The sequence below is a fragment of the Dipodomys merriami genome, unplaced genomic scaffold (assembly GCF_024711535.1).
Source record: "Dipodomys merriami isolate MVZ:Mamm:240054 unplaced genomic scaffold, mDipMer1.0.p SCAF_36, whole genome shotgun sequence".
NCBI lineage: Eukaryota > Metazoa > Chordata > Mammalia > Rodentia > Heteromyidae > Dipodomys > Dipodomys merriami.
Window position 1 is genome coordinate 1,720,619 of NW_027205159.1, and position 21,722 is coordinate 1,742,340.

At 40.8% G+C, this 21,722-nt stretch overlaps 1 protein-coding gene across 2 annotated transcripts in view; it reads right to left on the bottom strand.

The window, feature by feature from the left end:
* Positions 1-19,040, bottom strand: part of Rev1 (REV1 DNA directed polymerase) — a 72,653-nt gene extending 53,613 nt beyond the window's left edge. For both annotated transcript variants that reach the window (XM_069988524.1, XM_069988523.1), the window contains exons 1-2: positions 18,863-19,040; positions 836-899 (exon numbers count right to left, since the gene is read on the bottom strand). In XM_069988524.1, coding sequence (XP_069844625.1) covers positions 836-889 — 54 coding nt within the window. In that variant the 5' untranslated portion in view covers positions 890-899; positions 18,863-19,040. The remainder of the gene's footprint in view (positions 1-835; positions 900-18,862) is intronic.
* Positions 19,041-21,722: the final 2,682 nt, after the last annotated feature.

A 21,722-nucleotide genomic window follows, 5' to 3' on the forward strand; every position in this document is an offset into this window, starting at 1 on the left:
ACTTGTTTTAAAGTCTTACATGTTCATTATAAAAAATTCAGAAAATGTAGAGTATAAAAAGGTATAATCCCATTAATAAATATTTTTAGGATATTTTCAAACCTTACTTCTGTATCTCAGAATACAGACGGTTTGTTACATATGCAATATGCTTGTGTAATTCATTGTCCTAGTTAAGGCTATCATTCCAGTTTAAGAAATAGACAGTTAAATAATAACTACAGTGTTCTACTATATACAGAAAATGCAGTTGACCCACTCTCGAATACTACATATTCATGTGTCTTCCTATTTCTCAGTATTATTATCAATGTGAGAAAAAGTCATCACCATACACTCAGTTTATATGTTGAGGCAAATTTACTTCATCAGGATACAACTCCTGACAGTAAAGTTTAAGGGCTAAGAACATATTATGAACACTGTGAAGTTTTTAATGTACTGGACTGGGAAAACACAGAGTTGTTAAATAAATGGTTTACAACTGAAGCTTAAGTTACATTATAAACTTTAAAAGTATTAAAATACTTTGTTCAGTATCACTACTTTTATATTTATTTATTTGTTTATTTATTTATTTGTCGGTTGTGGGGTTTGAACTCTGGATGTGGGCGCTGTCCCCTCAGCTCTTCAGCTCAAGGCTAGCACTAGCTCTACCACTTGAGCCACAGTGCTTTCGGTTTTCTGGTGGTTTTATTGGAGATAGGAGTCTCACGGTCCCTCCTGCCCGGGCTGGCTTTGAACCACGATCCTCAGATCTCAGCCTACTGAGTAGCTAGGATTATAGGCATGAGCCACCAGCGCCCAGCTACTACTTTTATTCTTTAAAACATACCCATTTTTCCCAGCCATCATTTTCGGCTCGCTTCCTCCATCCACCTCGTCTCATGGTGGAGCTTCTGTTTTGGGAAAAAAATAAAATAAACTTTGTAACACAATATACTCCTAATTGATATTTTATTCCAGTATCAAGTAAAAGAGAAAATAAATAAACTCAAATGTTCAATTAATGAAAGCCAGAACCAATTTCAAATACTTTCAAAATGGGCACTAAATGATTCTTGAAATTATTCTAAACAAAATAGAGGCATATTTGGACATGATTGCATACCTTTCACAAAATTTACGTAACATTTCTTTTTCTCGTAACTATAGGTTTCTATTAAATGGTTACTATTACCGGTTACATGTATATAGTATTATGTAATTATAATCAAATTAGCTTTGATATGATTTATGAGAACTTTTACTGAACACCCTCAACATGGTACTTTATCCATGTCATATATATTAGTAAGATACTTTCTTTCAAATACTTTTGGTCTTGATATATTGTGGGGTTTGGTTTCTTTTTGTTGACATTCATTTTAAGTGAATTTGCACTGGAAAAACTTAAATGATGCCCAAGAGGTACACAAAATAATTCTTAAAGGAAGACTAGGTAGAACCAAGATAATACAAATGATTTAGAGGAACAAAGTACTCTAAGAACTAGAAGTAAACTATGTGAACAGGTTGATATAAACAGGTTAAGGTTGATATAAACAGGAGTATGAATGTCAAATACCACTTGATAATGTGTCCAAGTATCAATACCAAATCCCTAAATATGAACATATTTTTATCATTTTTTTCCCAAGTGGCTACTTTTTCTAGCCCCTGAAGATTTCAAGTTTTCACTCTTAAAAAAGCCTAAAAGACATGTTAACATATAGGTTCTAACTTCAAATAACTCTAATTCCATATACTTTATCTGACAAAACCTTCTAGGTTTCTACTGATTCCATATACTTTATCTTACCAGACCTTCTAGGTTCCTACTGCAAAAAGCCAGTAATAAAAGTCTTTACTGATGATGTAATAATGGTGGTAGATAAGAAACTTGAATGCTGGGCAATACATTGTATTTCTAAAACTGCCCCAAGGCATAGAAAGCCTAATGGAATATTAATGGCCAAGAATCAGAAGACAATCATTTTTAAGACAGTGAGCTATGTCATCTCACTTCTTTCCCAAAATGGAATTGCTTTTCTCACTGATAGCTGAATAGGCACTGTTTTAGACAAACAGCACTAGGAAAATGATAATAGGAGTCCTGGAGTCGTCCAAGGATACAGATCTCTATACTTAGGTTTAAGAATCTAGGAATAAGAACAAACTGCAAGTAAACTGAATCAAACTGCCAAAACTGAATCCTCACATACATTATTTCAATTACTGAAATAAAAAGGATCCAGCTACAGCTTCAAGGCACTTGGCAAAAGCAAATGTAAATCCATAATGGATGAAAATAATATCCTAAACTTCACGTCTATACAATCCATTTTGCAAATACAATGCCTGGCACAAAAACAAATACATCCATCACACAAGGAGAACCAGTAGAACAACAACAAAATTATAGACTTACAGAGACTGTAGATAATGAATTTAACATACATTTAAAAATAGCCATGGTTATCTTCAAGTAAATTAAAGGAAAAAATAATTCTGAATGTCTTATTTAAAAAAAAAGAAAGAAAGAAATGGGAATAAAGCAAAGAAACAGTAGCTCTACTCAAGGAAAAGGTTTTAGTGGGAAGGGAGAGGAGGTGACCTAGAGCACGAAGCTAACAAACACCACCACACACACCTCCACAATTCTAGGAAACATCGACACAGACCAGACATGCAGTGGAGCCATCTGACAGCCTCAACTGCAAGGCTAAAGGGAAGATGCAAACATCGGGAAGCAAACAACATGTACCTTTCTCAACACTACAGTTGACATGCACTGTATATAATTTACTGACACTCATGTGTATCTCCTTTTGGATACTCAAAATATTGTAATGAAAACATTGAGTATATAAAATTGCCGTTTATCTTGTGGTAGTCAGTATATATATGTAAAACATGGCTACAATACAAATATGCTTAAAATATATGATAGTCCAACATATCAGTATCTGAAAAGGTATTTGGAATGTTTAATCTTATATACCTTTTCTTAAATTTAGTAGTTGAACAAAGAGGTTACAATTCTGTTAAATCAAGTTATGAGCACAATGCTTTTTGATCAATGTAACTCCTTCCATCACATTTTCCCCATTTCCCTCCCATCCCTACCTTCAAGTTAATTGTTTTTCATTTTAAAACTTTTTTAAAATTCACAAATTTTATGCTAATCATTTAAGAGCCTTACTATAAACCTCTATTCCTGCAAAGTGTTCACAAACAAAATTGCCTAGTAACACTTTCTTAGCAAGAACACAACAGATGAAAATAGCTAAAAGACATTTAGAAGGTTGATAATATAGCATAAAATCAGTAATTTGCTAACGGACCCTTTTCTTAGAAACTGTGATGGGACACGTAAAGGGTGTAAATTTCTGCTAACTAGTAAGAATCATCAAAAAAGCAAGCAGCTCTGACAGTGCCTCTGCAGTCCTGTCTAGAAAAAAAAAAAAAAAAAAAACTCTGTTCTATGTGAGTGATGAGATTCTTCAAGTAGAATTTTCTCTAATAAAAGGAGGGCAAAAAAATCAGGATACCACTGACAGAAAAATCCCTCAGAAAAACGCCTTTTTCCAATACTGTACTTCAGGTAACTTTCCTAATTACTTTGTGTCATTTTTACTACATTAAGAAGAGATGGGTCAAACGCTGGTGGCTCAAACCTGTAATCCAAGCTAATGAGGAGAAATGAGTTCTGAGCACCGTGGGTTGAAGCCAGCCCAAGGAGGAAAGTCCATGAGACAGTTAACCAGCAAAAAGCTGGAAGTGGAGTTGTGGCTCACATGGTAGAGCACTAATCAAGAGCACAAAAGCTTGGGGACAGCAACCTGGTCCCAAGTTCAAGGTCTAGGACTGACACACACACAAAAAAAAGAGATGGGCTCTGTACTGAATACAGTCATCCAATTGCCTAGCTAGGCTTTTAAATACAAAGAGTGAGAATCTCTTACAGACTGGATTTCCAAGACCTTTGGAAAGTGATAAAGAATTTTAAATCTAAAATAATTTATCAACATTCCTTATGCAGCAACATTAACAGATCTGCAACTATAAGTGTCAAAATAGTGCCTAAAAGAACAAAGGGTAAATTAGTATGTGTGAAAGTACATTTATCCCTAGCATTTTGATTATGACCTCAACACTAGCTATTAGTGGACTATGTCCAGCTTCCTGTGTCAATATGCAGTAACAGCTAACCAGGTGAGGTAAGTTAAAGGCAAACAGAGTAGTTAGTGGGTCATGCCTATAAGTACTAGGTCCTTGGAAGGCTGAAGTTGTTGGGATCAAAGTGTAAGGCCAATCTAGACAGAAAAAGTTTGTGAGAACTGTAAAACAGAATCTGGGCTCCGTAATGCACACCTTCTATCCTATCAGGATACTTAACATAGGTAAATTATACCTGGACAGAAAATGAGACCCTATCTCAAAAATAGCGAGCAAATGTAAGCACTGAGAGTGTGGTGTAACAGTAAGAGTGCCTGTCTGGCAAGCATGAAGACTACATTTTAACTTCCAGTACCAAAAAATAAAAAGAACTGATAATGTAGGGATGATTCTCTCCAGCAACTAAACTAGCATTGTATATACACAAAAAATTTTAAATTAAGATTTAGATATTTCTGAAGTTTTAAAATTTATTCATTTTTATAACACTTGGCAAAAACCTCAATGAATCTACTAGTAAGGCAAGCTTACTACACAGAAGATTTAACATGTTTGCATCAGTATTGATCAGTTACATATTCATAACTCTAAAAGTCTGTGGACTATTAAAAAAATGAAACTGAAAGCTGAGTGCACATTGTCAGTCCCTGCCAGAAAACCACACCGACATCCAGGCACAAAGAATAAAGAAAGGCTTATTGCCAGCAAAGGGACCAGCAAGACCCCTTTTCACAATATGCGAAGTGTGGCTATGGTCTGGGGTGACCTAAATAACCCAGAGGGGCTAGGAGGCGGGGACTCTGGTATGGACCTGTAAGCCAGGGGCTTCATCATGGCAGGCTACGATTTATGGCTGCTGCCCAAGTGGCAGAGAAGGTGTCTGCAGCTGCCCAGACTTTAAAAAGGAAGCTTGTTATCTTATATGGTTGTAATTGCTCCAAATGAGTGTCATATTAAGGTAAAGGGGGTAGGAAGCCAATTATTTATTGCCTATACCAAATGGACATAGTCTTGCCTGGGAGAAGAGCATGCTAAGGCTATGGAAAAGGAGCCTATGAGACTAACACACATACTCGCAATTTTAGCACTCAGGGGCTAACCTAGGAAGATCTTGAGTTCTAAAGCTAGCCTGAGCCACAAAGCCAGAGGCTCTATCTCAAATAACCAAATGAACAAACATGTAAGTGAAACTATCGTTAAGTGGCTTTTAATCACACCTATATATCCTGGCTACTCAGGAGGTAGGTGATCTGAAGGATAGCAATTTGAGGCAAACCAGGGCAGAAAAGTCCAGTGAAACTTTCTCTAACATAATGAATAAAAAAGAGGGCTAGAGTCATGGCTCAACTGGTAACTGCCAGCCTAGCAAGAGTGAAGTCTTGAGTTCAAACTTCAGTACTGCCATCTCCAAAAGATACTGTTGGTTAAACTGGCAGGACATCCTCAATTTGTTAGATATGCCTTCAGATGTGGGGTGTGGTGCAGAAATACCAACTCAAATGGAATTCTGCTAGGTAGTTTACTTTTGTAAACTGTATGCCATCTGCCAAAATCTTACAGGCAAGCACACAGAACAGGTAGGCTGCTTCCTTTTTTTTTATCCCTAAAGCAGCAGACAGTACTTCTCTACTCAGATTGGCAGAACTCAGGTTTACAATCTGAAACAGGATGTGGCTTATTAATAGAAACAGGAAGTCTTAATTAACAACAACACAATGTAACTAAATTTCAATGAGCTTTTAACAGTTCTTAATTCAACTGTAGCAGAAATAGGATGTCATCCACAAGGGCGGAGCCTCCTGGTCCAAACAGGAACTTTTTTTCAGAAAAATAATTCTCACAAAATGGACAGAAAGGAAGTAACCCACTTTGACAGAAAAGACAGCTTTTCCCCCCCAAAATTCAAGTCCCAGTATCAGCATAAATAAATAATACACATACACACACAAGAAAACAAAAAGAGCCGGGCGCTGGTGGCTCACGCCTGTAATCCTAGCTACTCAGGAGGCTGAGATCTGAGGATCGCGGTTCAAAGCCAGCCCGGACAGGAGAAACCGTGAGACTCCTATCTCCAATAAACCACCAGAAAACCGGAAGTGGCGCTGTAGCTCAAGTGGTAGAGCGCTCGCCTTGAGCTGAAGAGCTGAGGGACAGCGCCCAGGCCCAGAGTTCAAGCCCCACGACCGACAAAAAAAAAAAAAAAGAAAACAAAAAGAGAAGAATGATGGTTGGGGATAGAGTATTATTTATTAGGCAGAGTCCTTAGACAAAATAAATGTGTGAAAATGTCTGTACCACAAATAATGTCCATGGAACTGTATGTTTAAAAGTGGCAAAATGCCATACCACAAAATTTAACTTAAATTTTAAATGTGTAAAAAAGCAGTCTCCCTTAATACAACCACCAAAACACAGGACTGTAAAAACAGAAGCATGCTACCCACAACTAGGATCACCAAGACTGGAAAAGGGGTGGGAAAGATGTGCAAAACTGAGAAAGAAGTTCCTTTAAAAAAAAAATCTGAACTTGTGATTCTCTTCAGGCAATCAGGCAGTGAAAAGCCAAATGCAAAAGCAATTTGTAAGGACCAAGCACTGCCCTTGTGAGCAATTAGGTAAACAAGGTGCTAATCCATACAGAAAAAAAAAAAAACTGCCTTTTAAGTATTTGTGTATGACTGTGTGTGCGCGCCAGTCCTGAGGCTTGAATTTAAGAGCCTGGATCTGGCCCTGAGCTTTTTCACTCAAAGGTAGCATTCTACCACTTGAGATGCAGCTCCACTTCTGGCTTCTTGGGTCTTAATTGGAGTTAAGAATCTCATGGACTTTCTTGCCTGGGATGGCTTCCAACCATGACGGTCAGATCTCAGCCTCCTGAGTAACTAAGATTACAGGTGTGAGCCACCATCACCTGGCTTTTCCAAAATATTATTAAATGGTGAAGGCTTTAGTATTAGATAAAACAGCCTTTGGTGTAACATTTAGTACAAAAATTCTTTTCTTGTTTTAGTACATTTAGTACAAAAAAATATTTGTTTTGAGATTTTTGTTGTGATTTAACTGTAGAGATGATCACTGTCTCTCAAACTCAGAGGTTACAAGAAACTGTAGATTTAGAATTTCATACCCCAGAGAAGCACAGCATACTTCCAGACACATCCCATCTTTAAAGCCAGGTTTTGACTTTAAAGGAAATTACTAGCTTTATAACTGCTTTTAGGGATTCTAAACCAACATACAGTTTACATTCTAAGAACAGTGCTCTGTGAGTAGTTATTTTCTTTATTGAAGACACCTTTGGGAAAAAAAGTCAAGATTTCTCAAATCAGTTTTTATGCTGGACCTAATACAACCCTCTTTGTTGTTGTTGTTGTTGGTCGTGAGGCTTGAACTCTGGGCCTGGGCGCTGTCCCTCAGCTCTTCAGCTCAAGGCTAGCACTCTACCAATTGAGCCACAGCGCCCCTTCTGGTTTTCTGAGTGGTTTATTGGCGATAACAGACTTTCCTGCCCGAGCTGGCTGTGAACTGGCATCCTCCTATCTCAACCTCCTGAGTGGCTAGGATTACAGGCGTGAGCCACTGGCGCCTGCCACAACCCTCTTTTGAAACAGTTAAAAAAAAAATCTATCTTTCATATACTGAAACATTTTCCTGTTAACATTTTTCTACTTAAACAAAACAACTTGTGGTAGATGAAAATAGCATTTTCTCCCTGCCCACTTTTGGTTTGTTTTGAGCTAGTGTCATACTATATTGGCCTTGAATTTTTAGGCTCAGTTCAAAGTAGTTTAGACTACAGACAAATACCACCATATTCAGGTGAGACACTATCTTGATTAACACTAAAAAATAAAATAAATAAATCTAATAGAACTTAACCTAGTATTTTGGTAGAACTGAATTTTGAACTCAGATTTTGAGCCTGATAGGCAAGCACTCTCTCTACCAACTGAGCCAAGTCTCCAGTCTAAATTTAAAGATCTGTATCAAATAAAAGTGGCAAACAACACACTACAGCACTATGAACCAAAGCAGCACTGGCACAAATTTATTCTTTAAATGAGTCTGATCTTTCTTGGAACACTCAATTATCCTCCCATTGCTGATTTGTGTTTTACACTGCTTTGTCATGGCAGTCCGTATTCAGTCTTGGATAAGGTGTTCCTTTTATTTTTACAAAAAAAAAATGTTTACTGTTTAAAAGAAGAAGAAGAAAAACACTAAGGAGGAACAAAGGAAATTATCCAGGTTTCTACCTTCTACACACACACACACACACACATGCACACACACACATGCACACACACGCACACGCACACACACACCCTAATACAGTAACATTTGCATTGGAAATTATCCAGGTTTCTACCTTCTACACACACACACACACACACACACACACACACACACACACACACACACACACACACACACACACACACACACACACACACACCCTAATACAGTAACATTTGCATTGGAAATTATCCAGGTTTCTACCTTCTATACATACACATACACACACACACACACACACACACACCTAATACAGTAACATTTGCATTCCCTAATACAGTAACATTTGCATTGGAAATTATCCAGGTTTCTACCTTCTATACATACACATACACACACACACACACACACACACACCTAATACAGTAACATTTGCATTCCATTTCCTTCCTTTCAGTACTCAAGCTGTTAACAATTAATTTTTTTGCATTTAAACCTTAGCTTTCCACTAACACCTGTTTTTCCAAATAGCTCTTTTCATCTAGATGCATCTTTACAGATTTATAGAATAAGCAGGGCAACCACTATTAACTTTGTAAACAATTTTACTAGGATTAAGAAGTAAAAATGTGCCAGGCACTGGTGGCTCAAGTCAGTAATTCTAGCTGCTCAGGAGGCTGACATCTGAGAATCACGGTTCAAAGCCAGCCCAGGCAGGAAAGTCTGTGAGACTCTTATCTCCAATTAACCACCAGAAAATCAGAGTGGTGCTGTGGCTCATTTGTGGTCATTTGACTCAAATGACAATCATTAAGTTGTTGTAATACAGAAAATTATTCTCAATAGTAAACAATCCTTTTATATAAATATACTCATACGTAGTAACCTGTTCCATTTTTAATATAATGGATACGGGCTACCCCCATCACTGCTGGCTTTAGCTGTCAACTGGGTAAGTACGTGTTCTCATTTTTTTCAGGATTTGGCTGCCATGATGGAAATCTGACTATAATCAGAAAGGGAGTTAAGCTAGGTGATACCAGCCTGACTTCTTACGTCCACTTAAACCTATGTAAAATTCCAGTAACAACTCTTGACACTTAAAAACTGAAGGATGAATGTCTCTGAAGTCATGGAAACTTTGTCTCGAATATTCCCAGGCCTGACCAGATAGACCTCTTCACTTGACGAGAATATAATCTTATGTCCTTTAAAATAAAACTATATAACCAAATGTTATCATTCATACCTGTAATCCAAAACTTGAGACCCTATCCAAAAAATAAATAAAACAAGAAAAGGCTGAGGCATTGCTTAACTAGCAGAAGGCTTATCTAGCAAACAGGAGGCCCTAAGTTCGAATCCCAGTGTCAAAGAACAAACAACTATAATCTCAAAAAAAGCACTTTCATGAGTTCTATGAGCCATTCTAGAAAATTATCAAACCTCAGGGAATAGTGGAAACTTCAGAAATTGCAGTCACTTAATCAGAAGTGAGGGCTGCTGAAGCCCTGAAATTTGTGATTGATATCTGAGGTAAGTAACAGGTATGTTGTAGACTTGTGCTTTCAACCTTAGATGTCTGACTTAACTCTAGGCAGCTGGTAACAAAATTACACAGCAGCTATAAAATAAGAAACACTGCTAGACTTCTATTCCCAGCACTCTACTGAGAACTAAAGGAGAACGAGTAGGCTGAAAGCAAGTAAAAACACATTACAAAACTTAAATTGTTTTTTAGCTTTGTTTAAAACAGTAAGGAAACTGTAAAAATAGTTTTAAAATTTAAGATTATCTAGTATAAATAGGCCAAGTTTTTAAAAGGGCTTAAAATTAAAACAGATTGTCCAAGTTGAAAAAAAGGGTGAAAGCAGTGTTAAAGAGCCAACAAGTATTCAAGAAACAAGAACTTGCTATAGAGTAAAATTAAGAACTTGATCAAAGGCTTTTAAAAACAAAGAGCAGGACATGGTAGCACATGGAGGGGAGAGGGGACTGAGGCAGAAAGATAAAAGTTCAAGTCTAGTTCAAGTTACAAAGCAATACCTCATCCCCCCCCAAAAAAATTAGGGGGCTGGGAAGGTGGCTCAGTGGTAGAGCACTTGCCTTGCATGCATGAGGCCCTGGGTTCGATTCCTCAGCACCACATAAGCAAAAAGAAAAAAGCCTGAAGTGGCACAATGGATCAAGTGGTAGAGCGCTAGCCTTGAGCTGAAGAGCTGAGGGACAGCGCCCAGGCCCAGAGTTCAAGCCCCACAACCAGACCCCCCCCCCCAAAAAAAAGGAAAACAAAAATTAGGACTGGGAAGGTGGCTCAATGGTGGAGTGCTTGCCTTGCATGCCTAAGCCCTGGGTTCGATTCCTCAGCACCACATAAGCAAAATGAAAAAAGCCGGAAGTGGCGCTGTGGCTCAAGTGGTAGAGCACTAGCCTTGAGCTGAAGAGCTGAGGGACAGCGCCCAGGCCCAGATTCCAGACCCCACGACTGGATCCAAAAAAAAAAAAAAAAAAACCTAAGTCAATTTCCACTAACTCATATAACTCCTAAAAGATAAAAATGCAATAAATCCATTCTCATTAATCCAAATGTAATAATGGTGGTGTTTAGACAATAGTTATTTTGTAAGTAAATTCAAAGTTTCTCATTTTCTCTTTTGACAAGTTCCTGCTAAGTGACTCAGGCTGCCCTTGAACTCATGTATGTATAGTAGACTAGCCTTGAACTCTTAATCCATTTTCTGCCTCAGCCTCCTAAAGTGCTGTAATTACAGACATGAGACATCACACTCAGCTAATTAGTTCCTCTTGAATTTTAGGCATAATCTAGAATGAATGTAGCCAGTAAGCAATCTTTTGATCACTTATATACTGGGTTTACCTAGAGATAAGATACTAAAAGTACTCTTAATCAATCACAGCCAACCTCTTTTTGTTGTTCATGTAATTCACATATAAAGCAATGGAGCCAAAGTGACCTTTTTTTTTGGTAATATTACATTTTAAATCAGGGCTTTATACTTATTAGGCAAGTAGTCATACTTAAGCCACACCTTAGCCCTTTTTCAGGTAGAGTCTTGTACTTTTTGCCAGGAACAGCCTCAGAACACAATCCTATCTACACCAGAACAGGATTATAGAAGGTACCACCAGCCCTAGCTAGTTCTTTGAAATAGGGTATCACAATCTTTTTGCCCTGGCTGAGATTATAGGTGTTAGTCATTTTGCCCATCCCAAAAAAAAGGGTTTTCAAACTATCCTGTGGCTAAGACAGCTACCTGCCCAAATGAAAAAGCCTCACTTTTAACTGCATTATAAAAAACAAGAATTTTTCCCATTACTTTCCAATGATTAAAAAAAATGAAAACTTTTAAATCACATTTTTACAAAACTTGTTCCCATTTTTTTTTCCCCCTGAGGTACTGGAGTTTCAACTCAGGGCATCGTGTTTACTGATCTTGCTTACTTAATGTTCTACTACCCAAACTATGCCTCCAGCCATGCTTTTTTGGTGACTACTTTGGAGATGGAGTATGACAGACTTTTCTACTCAAGCTAGTCTCAAATTGAGATTCTCTAGATCTCAGCCTCCTGCATAGCTAGGGTTACAAGCTCAGACCCAGTGGTGGCTTCAATTTTCTGTCTTCTTGAAATCTGAGATACTGTGTTTGGTTTTTCCTTGAGTAGTACAGGGGACAATTTATTGTAGCAGGAAATGGTCTTTCTTTTTTAAGAGCCCCGTCTAATGCATGTCTTCATTATTTGGTATCCTGAGAAAGTGAATAGTAAGAAATCAATCTTGTAGGTTTTATGTAAGATGACGATAGAATGAAACTGAGTAAGACTGATAGTTATTATTTATTTTTTCATATAATTTTTTAAACCTACAAACATAAAATGCAACATTGAAAGTACTCAATATTCAACTAATACTTTCTTGCTGAAAGAAAGTCAACAAACATGGTATACTTTCTGAGACAGTATTACTGAAGCCCTTTGAGGATTAGGCTGCCCACACATTCTGGAAAAGCTTCTTAAAAAAAAATAGTGAAAATTCTTATTAATACATTCAATAGGGGCTGGGAAGGTAGCTCAGTGGTAGAGCGCTTGCCTTGCAAGCATGAGGCCCTGGGTTCCATTCCTCAGCACCACATAAGCAAAAAGAAAAAAGCCGGAAGTGGTGCTGTGGCTCAAGTGGTAGAGCGGTAGCCTTGAGCTGAGGAGCTGAGGGACAGCGCCCAGGCCCAGAGTTCAGGCCTCACTACCAGACCCCCCCCAAAAAAAATACATTCAATAAAAATGTCTTGTTGTAAAATGGAGGGGTAATGGTACTCGCTGGACACTATGTTGAAAATGAACTATACAATTTGTGGGTGAGAATGGAAGGGAAAATTGTGAAAGTGAGGGAAGGGGTAATATTGTCTAAAGAGAAATGTACTCTTTACTTGACTGTAACCCCCTCTGTATATCATCTTTATAATAATAATAAAAATTATAAATGCCCTGTTTATGAAAAAAAAAAGGTTTTAGAGTGAAAGAACAGCTTCTAAGTCCTACTTTTCCATGTTAGCAATTCAACAACTCTCAGGGTTCTCAATTCCTTCTAGTAAAATATATAGCGCCAACACTAAGTCTCTAGAGTTTAATCAACAATTCATAATTAAAATATGCTTACAAATAAAAGTCTTACAAGATGTCAAAAGTCAATAAAATATATGTAAAGACAAGGCACTAAAGCTAGATACCAGTGGGCTCATGCCTGTAAGCCTTGCTACTTTAGGAGCTGCAATCTGGGGACTCGGCCAAAACAGAAAAGTCTGTAATATACGGTCAATTAACCACCAAAAAAAAAAAAAGACCAGGCCAGGACCATGGCTCAAGCATCAAGGAGTAGAACACCATTCATGAGCAAAAGGCAATGAGTTCATACCCTAATACTGGCAAAAATAAAAACACAAAAACCTGAAACCAATATTCAATCTTAATCAGCAGAAATGTATATCATTAATAACTTACACTAAACACTTGCTACCTTTAATTTATCCTCCAACAAATGTAAAGATTTTTTTTTTCCTTAAATCTTCTGTACCATATCCATTATATTCAAAGCCTCTTCAAACTATTTATAAAAGAGAGGTAACACAACATATGCTTTGGCTTATTTTTAATGACTTCTTGATTGAGGAAAAAATTATTTGGGGGTATCAACCTAAAAATGTGTTTCACACATAAAAATAGTTAAGAGAAATATGTACTCATAATGTGATAAAATGGCAGTTTGTCCTCCCCCCCCAAAAAAACCAAACCCTATTCTTGGCTCTTTTCTTGCCCATGTGATTAAGTACCATCATCTCTATAAAACCACTTCTTTATGACTGTGCCTACTTAATGTGATAATCATAAATATTCAATGAGACATGCTACCTAGCAAAGAAACTGTTACACAGTACATATTTCATGATTTAGGAAGTAATTTTGAGACAAATGCTACAGGGCCAGGCCTTTCAAATTGCTTAAGTGTAAGGCCCAATACAGGATCTTATTAGTCAAAGTTAGGATCTTATTAGTCAGTTGAGTCTGAGAAATAAAACAAAAAGGCATTTTACACACTATGTTGAAAATGAACTTGGGGGTAGGGGGGAGGGAACTCAGAGAGATCAAGGGAAGAGGTGACAGTGTTCAAAAAGAAATGTACTCTACCTAATTTATGTAACTGCAACCCATATGTACATCATCTTTATAACAACAATTTTTAAAAGGTATTTTACTAAGAACAAGGAGACTAAGTAAAAATTACTGTTAGAATGCCACAGGCAGAATCTGTTTTTAAAAATAATTCAAGTTGCATTAGCTCAAAGTATCAATTATTAACAAAGTTAGGGGGAAAACAAAGGAGGAAGTAACAATACTTGATAGGAAACGTACTCATTACCTTACTCATGTTACCCCTCTGTACAGTATATTTACAATAAAAATATAATAAAAAAAGAAAATGAATAAAATTCCTATTTTAGAGTTCTGATGTTGAACGTGAACAGAATTAAGTGTCTTCTGTAATAATGCAATATGAATAAGACTTTATGTTGAATAAATGGAGTTCTTGTAAAAAAAAATTTCAAGTTGCATTAGCTCAAAGTATCAATTATTAACCAAGTCACTAGCCCCATCAAATCCTTTCCTATTTCTGAAAATGCTAAAGAAAAAAACAATCTATGAAAAGGAGAGAAAGGTAAAGGTACATATAAGTTCTACTTGAAGATCAAATATCATTTTGGGAAAATCTTTAATGAGAAAAGGCAGAAATTGAGCATACTAAAGATATGACAAAATATCTCTTCCTTCTTAAATATTAGAAGACTCACACTTCAACTGGATGTTCAAGGATTTTCCTATCTGAGGACAGGAAGCCTATAGCAAGTCCTTTCATCACTACACTCTTATCTCCAGTGGAACTTCAAAGAGAAATACATAAAAGCCACTCTGGTGGATAGTTGGGATAATTAAGCATTTCCACAGACCTATTAAAAAAAACTGGCTTACACATTAAGAACAAATACAGTTCACTATTCTCAGAGATTTATTTTTTAAATTGTTCTAGACACCCACGAAACTGAATTTGCAAGTTTTCTAAGTAAAATTTCAGTAGCCAAAAAAACCTATCCAAAAAAGTAATATAAAAATGAAGTAATTTGGACTGGTTATAGTGATTCATGATACTTGAAGCTAGGACTGTTGTTAGAAGGTCGGCCTATAGTTAGAGGTCACCCTTGACAAAGTTAGACCCTATCTCAAAGATCCAGCCAGGCATGGTACTTTAACATCTGTAATCTTAGTTACATGGGACTGCAAGTGGGAAGTCACAGTCTGAGGCCAGCCTGGGCAAATACCTGAAAATAAAGCAAAAATGGCTAGGATGCAGCTCACGTAGGAGAGTACCTGCCAACCAAGTGTGAGGCCTTGAGTTCAAATCCCAGTACCACCCTCCTCCCAAATAAAGGAATGAATTCATCTTTATCTTGGGCCAAAATACAAAATCCAAAGTCAATACTCTAATTCTAAATAGTTTTAAAGTATATAACCATGACCTAAACACTTTACACATATTAACTCAATTACTCACAGTAATCATGTAAGATAGATAATTAGTTATTTTATAGATGCACAAACTGAAGCGTGAGTTATTAACTTGCCCCAGGCCACACAATCAGTAATGGTAGGAGCCAGGAGTTTGACTCAGCTTGTCCAGAAGAATGTTCAAGTCAACTATAGCATTTATTCATTTAACAAATTTTACTGAGAGCCTAAGGTATTAACTTCTAAAGTACGTGGCCTAAGTATTAGGGATAAAGCAACGTACAACTCAGACATGATCTCTGCCCAATAGATGGAAAAAATAAGTCTAATGGAGGAAATCAATCAATAAGTGATAACAGTCTATCTTCATCTAATAATAAATACTGGTAGGGGGAGAGGGAGTGAAATCTTCTGGTAGGGGGAGAGGGAGTGAAATCTTCAAGTGCAAAGGAAGACATTGAGGATGGTTTCTATTTTAGGAGTCAAAGGAAAGCACCTCTGAAGACATATGAGCAGCTAGCAGAAGGTAACAATTCTGACTTAAAGGGATGACTCAGGAAAAATGGGATAGCATTCTAAAGTAGGAAAAGTTTGTTCAAATATTGTGAAACTGATGTAGGGTACTGAGGTAACACACAAGGTTAGAAGCTGGCAGCTGCCAAATTGTATAATATCCTATTGGGTTTAAAATCAATTATAAATATAACAGGAACTTCAAGAAAATGATTATTATTTTTTAAAGATCAGTTATGTGGGGAATAAGAGAGCAAAAGATACAGGGACATCAGTGAAGACAGTAATCCACAGTCTAAGCAAGATACTAGAATTTATGTCTCAACTTGTGTATAGTTTATATACAGATGAGATACTAAAAGATGATCCAGCAAACCTAGCCATTCACAAAAAAGACTTATGAAACCCTCCTTAACAAAAGATGAACAAATGAAGCAGTGGTACTCACTAGACAATATGTGGGTGGGGAATGGGAGGGAAAAACTGGCAGAGAGTGAAGGAAGGATGACAACATTCAAAATGAAATGTATTCATTAGTTGACTTATGAAACTAACCCTTCTATCACTTTTATAATAAAAAATAAAATTAAAAAAATCTTCTTGTACTCCCCTTGGAGACACATTTGGGGGAAAAAAACAGGTTTTAAATATCCATTAATATTTACATTAATGGTTCATTCAGCTGGTACTATTATACGAAACAAAAAAATTGTGTGTGTGTATGTGTCAGTACCCAGGTTTGAACTCACGGCCTCATGTTCGTTTGGTTTTTTTTCCACTCAAGGCTAACCACAGCTCCACTATGACTTTTTACTGGTTAAATGGAGATAAGAGTTTCTGCCTGGGCTAGCTTCTGATACTCATGTCTCAGCTTTGAAATTCTTAGCAACTAGGATTACAGATGTAAGCCACTACTACTAGTGCCAAGTCACTTTCTTTAGTCTACAATTCATTCATTTAGAGACAACAGTTACCTAACATTGCTTATGATTATAATTTTCCTTTCATGCTTTTTGTCTGGTTCATGCTAGATAGTAACTTGCAAGTTACCCGAGTACCCACTGTATACTAATCTTACAAGGTAAGAACTCATTCAAGACTAAAGTGCCCAGAGTGGAATATAAGGTCTTCATTCTATGAATCAGAAAAAAAAATCCCATATTAGTAATCTAACTTGTCCAAGGTCACACAGTTAAGTAGCAGAGCTATCAAAGACCAGACTAGCCAGGAGCTGGTGGCACATTCCTGTGATCCAGGTATTCAGAAGGCTGAAATCTGAGGATCACAGTTCGAAGCCAACACTGGCAGGAAAGTCCATAAGATTCCTATCTCCAATTAACCACCAGAAAACAGGGAGTGGCACTGTGGCTCAAAGTGGTAGAGTACTAGTCTTGAGTGCAAAAGCTCAGGGACAGAGCCCAGGCCGAGTTCAAGGCCACAACCCACCAAAAAAAAAAAAAAAAAATCAGACTATGAAGTGTACACACACACTTATTACCAATGATTGGATTGTTATTGTATTTAATTCTCTTATGCAAATGATTTGTGTTGCAGGTGAGGGAAATGGAGTGATTCAAACACTGAATGTTTGAATCACTTGACTCTTGTTGAGTTCTCACCTTAAAAAAGTTAAAAGTTTACGACCAAAGACAAGGATGTGATAGAGCCTGGCTGCAGAGGACCTAAGAGACACAAGAGGCTGGGGGGTAAAAGAATAATCATCAGACCACAGGGTAAATGGCCAACAGCCTGGGCACTAGGAACATTCCTGTGAAGTGGGATCCTACAAGAAGGACTGTAGGTGAGTTTCCAAAGGGTCCAGCACAGGAAGTGCAGGTGGGAACGAGCTAGGAATAGTTGCACAAGCAAAAGCCAAGGAGAATGTGAGGGGAAATAGAGACCCTACATTTGAAGAGCAGATGGACGGTAACGGTGGTTGAGTTACTATGTCGGGGGGGGGGGGGGGGCTTACTCTCGGGCTAAGCCAGAGATCCGAACGTAGGCGGCGTGAACTCTCCAGCCCCTCACCAATGCCTTTCAAGGGCAAAGTCGTTTCCACTAGTTTCACTTTCACCATCCGGCTTCTACGTGGTCCGCGGTGGGCCGGAGAGGCCAGAATTTGGCTTCTGAACACCTGTGATTTTAGTTGATCAAGAGCGCCGCAGGTCTACCGCGGTCAAACAGCAAGGCCCACGGCCCTGAGGTCCACGCCGGGACCCAGTGCTTCCCGCGGCGCGTGGCCGGATTGGGGGGGAGGGGCTGGTGAGGACGGTGGGCGCGAGGCGCCCGCCCAGACCCCGGGACGGTGACTGCGCGGGGCAACGAGTAAACCAATTGCCTCCGGACGCGGACTCGGGGTTCACCGGGGCGGGAGGGCGCCGAGCCGGGGACACGGGGAGTCGCCGGCGTCCTTCCAGGGCGCCCCCCCCCCCCGCCACAAGCCGCCGACTCCGGCGGAGCGGACGCACGGGCCCGAACGCGCGCGCGAATGAATGGCGCGGGACGACGCCACGGCCAGCCCGGCGCCCGCGCAGGAAGCAGGGAGTTCGCGGCGGCGGGACGCCGAGCGGAAGAGCCGCGGGCGCCGGCGGGCGGCTGACAGCCGGGGAGCGGGTGGCGGCGCCGGAACCGCCGCGCCGTGGAGGAGGGGGTAGGGGAGGTCACGCGTTACATAACCCGGCGGCCGCCGGCGCGAGGAGCGGGCGCCGCCGGCAGCCCAGGCCGCAGAGGTCGGGCCGCGAGCGGGCGGGCGGCCGGCGCGCCTCCCCGCCTCCCCGCCGCCCCGCTCCCGCCGCCCCCGGCCGCGCGGTCCGCCGCGTCTCCGGCGACGCGTGCCCGGCCGCCCCTCCCCCATCCCGCGCCGGCCCGGCCGCTCGCTCACCTTCCGCTTTGCCTCGGACCACCATGCCCGGGCCCTGCTTCCACCTTCCGGCCTCGCGGGTGCCGCCGCCGCGTCCTCCGCACACAGTGCCTTCGGCCCGGAGCCCAGAGGAACGCCGACGGACGTGGTCACCCGCCGCACCACGGCCCACGCTCCCCCGTCAACGGCGACGCCGGCCCTCGAGCCTCCGCGGCGGCTCCCGCCCCTCCCCCTCCCCGGGCGCGCGCGCCGTTGGCTCCGCCCACCCCCGCTCCCCGCTGCGGCGGCCGACCGCGCCGCGCACGCGCCCGGCTCGCGCCCGGCCCCAGGCGACCCTGGAGCGGCGGGTGCGGCGCGGCGCTCCGCCCCCCTCGCCGGCCCGCCTTCCGCTCGCGCCGCCGCCCCGCAGAGGGCAGCGCCTACGGAGGCACGTGACTGTCTCACTCTCGGTGGGGGGGGGCCGAGCCCGGGTCGCCGCGCCCCGCCCCGCCCCCTCCGCGCCTCCGGCTCTGGTCGCGGCGCCGCTGCCCGCTCGCTGTAACCGGCCGGCCCACCCCGCCTCGGGCTCCGCAGTCGCGGTAGAAGCCACAGGGCTGGCCTCAAAGCCTGGTGGCTCGGTGGAGAGACGCCCCACGCCCGGCTCGGCGGCACTGCGATCGATGTGCAGTGACATCTAGTGGAGAACCGGGCGCACGAGCCGGCACTGGGGGGGAGGGAGGACGAGGGAGAACCGGGGCCCACGAAGGCTCGCGTGGGGCGCGGGGGGGCCTGCAGGCCGCTGGCCGCGCCAGGCACGGGCCCCATCTTCTGAGTCCCTTGCCCGCGGGCCCCGGATGTTTGTGATGGGTCCGCAGGTGTTCTTGGCCTCATCCCCTGCAGCGCCTAAATCACACGGGAAAGCAATCTGCCTCTAGTGTTAACAACAGCAACAACACTGGATCACGTATGCTTAAATGCAATTCCAATTACGGGCCAAAGGGTCATCTTCTCCTCTTAGCCGTGTCGGTTGGATAGGAGACTGCGTGGTGGTCATAAAAGTCCTAAAGAACACCCGGGATGCCAGCCTTCCCACAAAGGCGCCACAGTTCTTTCTTCACACCTTTATCCGAAGTAGTTGAAAAGGAGTTGGTACTTAGCAAATAAGCAGTATCCTTTTCAAAACTAATTTGCAGACCTGGGTCTTGTTTCCTGGCAAAGTAGAGGGTATTTCCCCCCCCCCCCTTTGTCTTTTTCATCTTGTAGACTTCATAAATCTACTAACTTTGGCATTCTCTTCCCTACCCCATCAGAGTCAGACTGCATGGTTTTCTGGGAGCTGTGAGTTAAAACAAATGGGGTGACTTCAATAGTCACAGCCAGTTGCCAATTGCAACACCAGAGAGGCATGTTCCGAAATGGCACAGGAAACCAACCAGTGACAACCTTTTATTAATTACAAGGCTCCTTTAAAAAAAAAATCTATTTCTAAAGGGCAGTTATTTCCACTAAAGAGAAATGGCAAAATTTGATTTTCAAATTGAAATATAACCTGTGAACTCTACCTGAAATGCACCATTGGATTTCCACTGCAGTTTTGCTTCTTACTCTTTGTAATCAAGACCCCCCCCCCAAAAAAAAGTCCTGCATTTTCTTAAGCAAGAAATAAGCTTGTAGCTAATCGACCATGGCAGTACTTTTTTTATAGAATGTAGGTGAACTCTATAAAGTGCATTTCGGTACAAACTAGTAGTCAGCTTCCAAGCATCTTGTTTTCTAGATAAAATAGGATAAAAAGATGTAAAGAACAATAAAATTGTGGACAAACTCTAGAGTCTTTGTTATGAATAACTTCGTTCAAGTTTTGTTTTCCAAAGTGGTGTGGCTTATGCCACCCCATAACATCTGAAGACTTTTCAACTCACTCATTCATTCATCTAATTCTATTAATTCTCATCAGGATTATCTTTCCCACCTAAGGAGAACTGACTGACTTTGGAGAAGGCAACTGATATGACTAGTCTGTCCCCCCACCACACACACACACACACACATTCATTTTGAAAACTCAATCATGACTGGTATCTCAAGGGTCCTATGACAGTGCAGACCAGTGACTCCTGCAGGGGCTGCCCTTGTAAGGACATGTCTTCTGCTAGTGTTTTACCTCTGGATCTGTCAGTAAACCCTTTTTAAAACATCCACACTAGTCTCTCAAGTACCAAAAACAAAAAATAAGCGCATGAAACCATTAAGAAAAACACAGGTTTGTAGTCAAGTCCTTGGGGTGATACACACAGAGTGACTCACTACATGATGATGCAGATTGTTACAAGACCTTCTGTAACAATGAAAGGCGAAAACAAGAAAAATGAAAATAATGGAGAATGAATTCATGCCCACAGACACAGAGATAGGAAGTGGAAAGCAAAATGGGTTTGCCACTACAGATAGTAATACCACACCTTTCATGAAATTCTGGAGGATTCCACAATTAACTATGTTCAAACATCCTGTATGCTACTCACTTTTATGTCAGTAGACACAATGCATTTATTTCCTGCCCTCAAAAAACGGTGATAAGGAAGGCAAATAGATAAATACACCTGCAGCACAGGTTCAGAACTACCACCTGAAAACAACCTATGGAACAAAGAGAGAGCATATCAGGGAGACTTCCTAGACAAGTGGCATTACCATGTGGTGAATACCTATAATCCTAGCTACTGGGGAGGCAGAGCCAAGAGGATCTTGGGATCAAGGACAGCTCCAGCCAAGTTAGGAAGTTACCATGTCAAAAATAAAATATAAACCAAAGGGCTGGGTGTATAGTTGAAGTGTGGTACTCTTGCCTAGCAAACATCTCCAGCACCAAGAAGGAAAGAGGGAGGAAAGGGACAGTGGA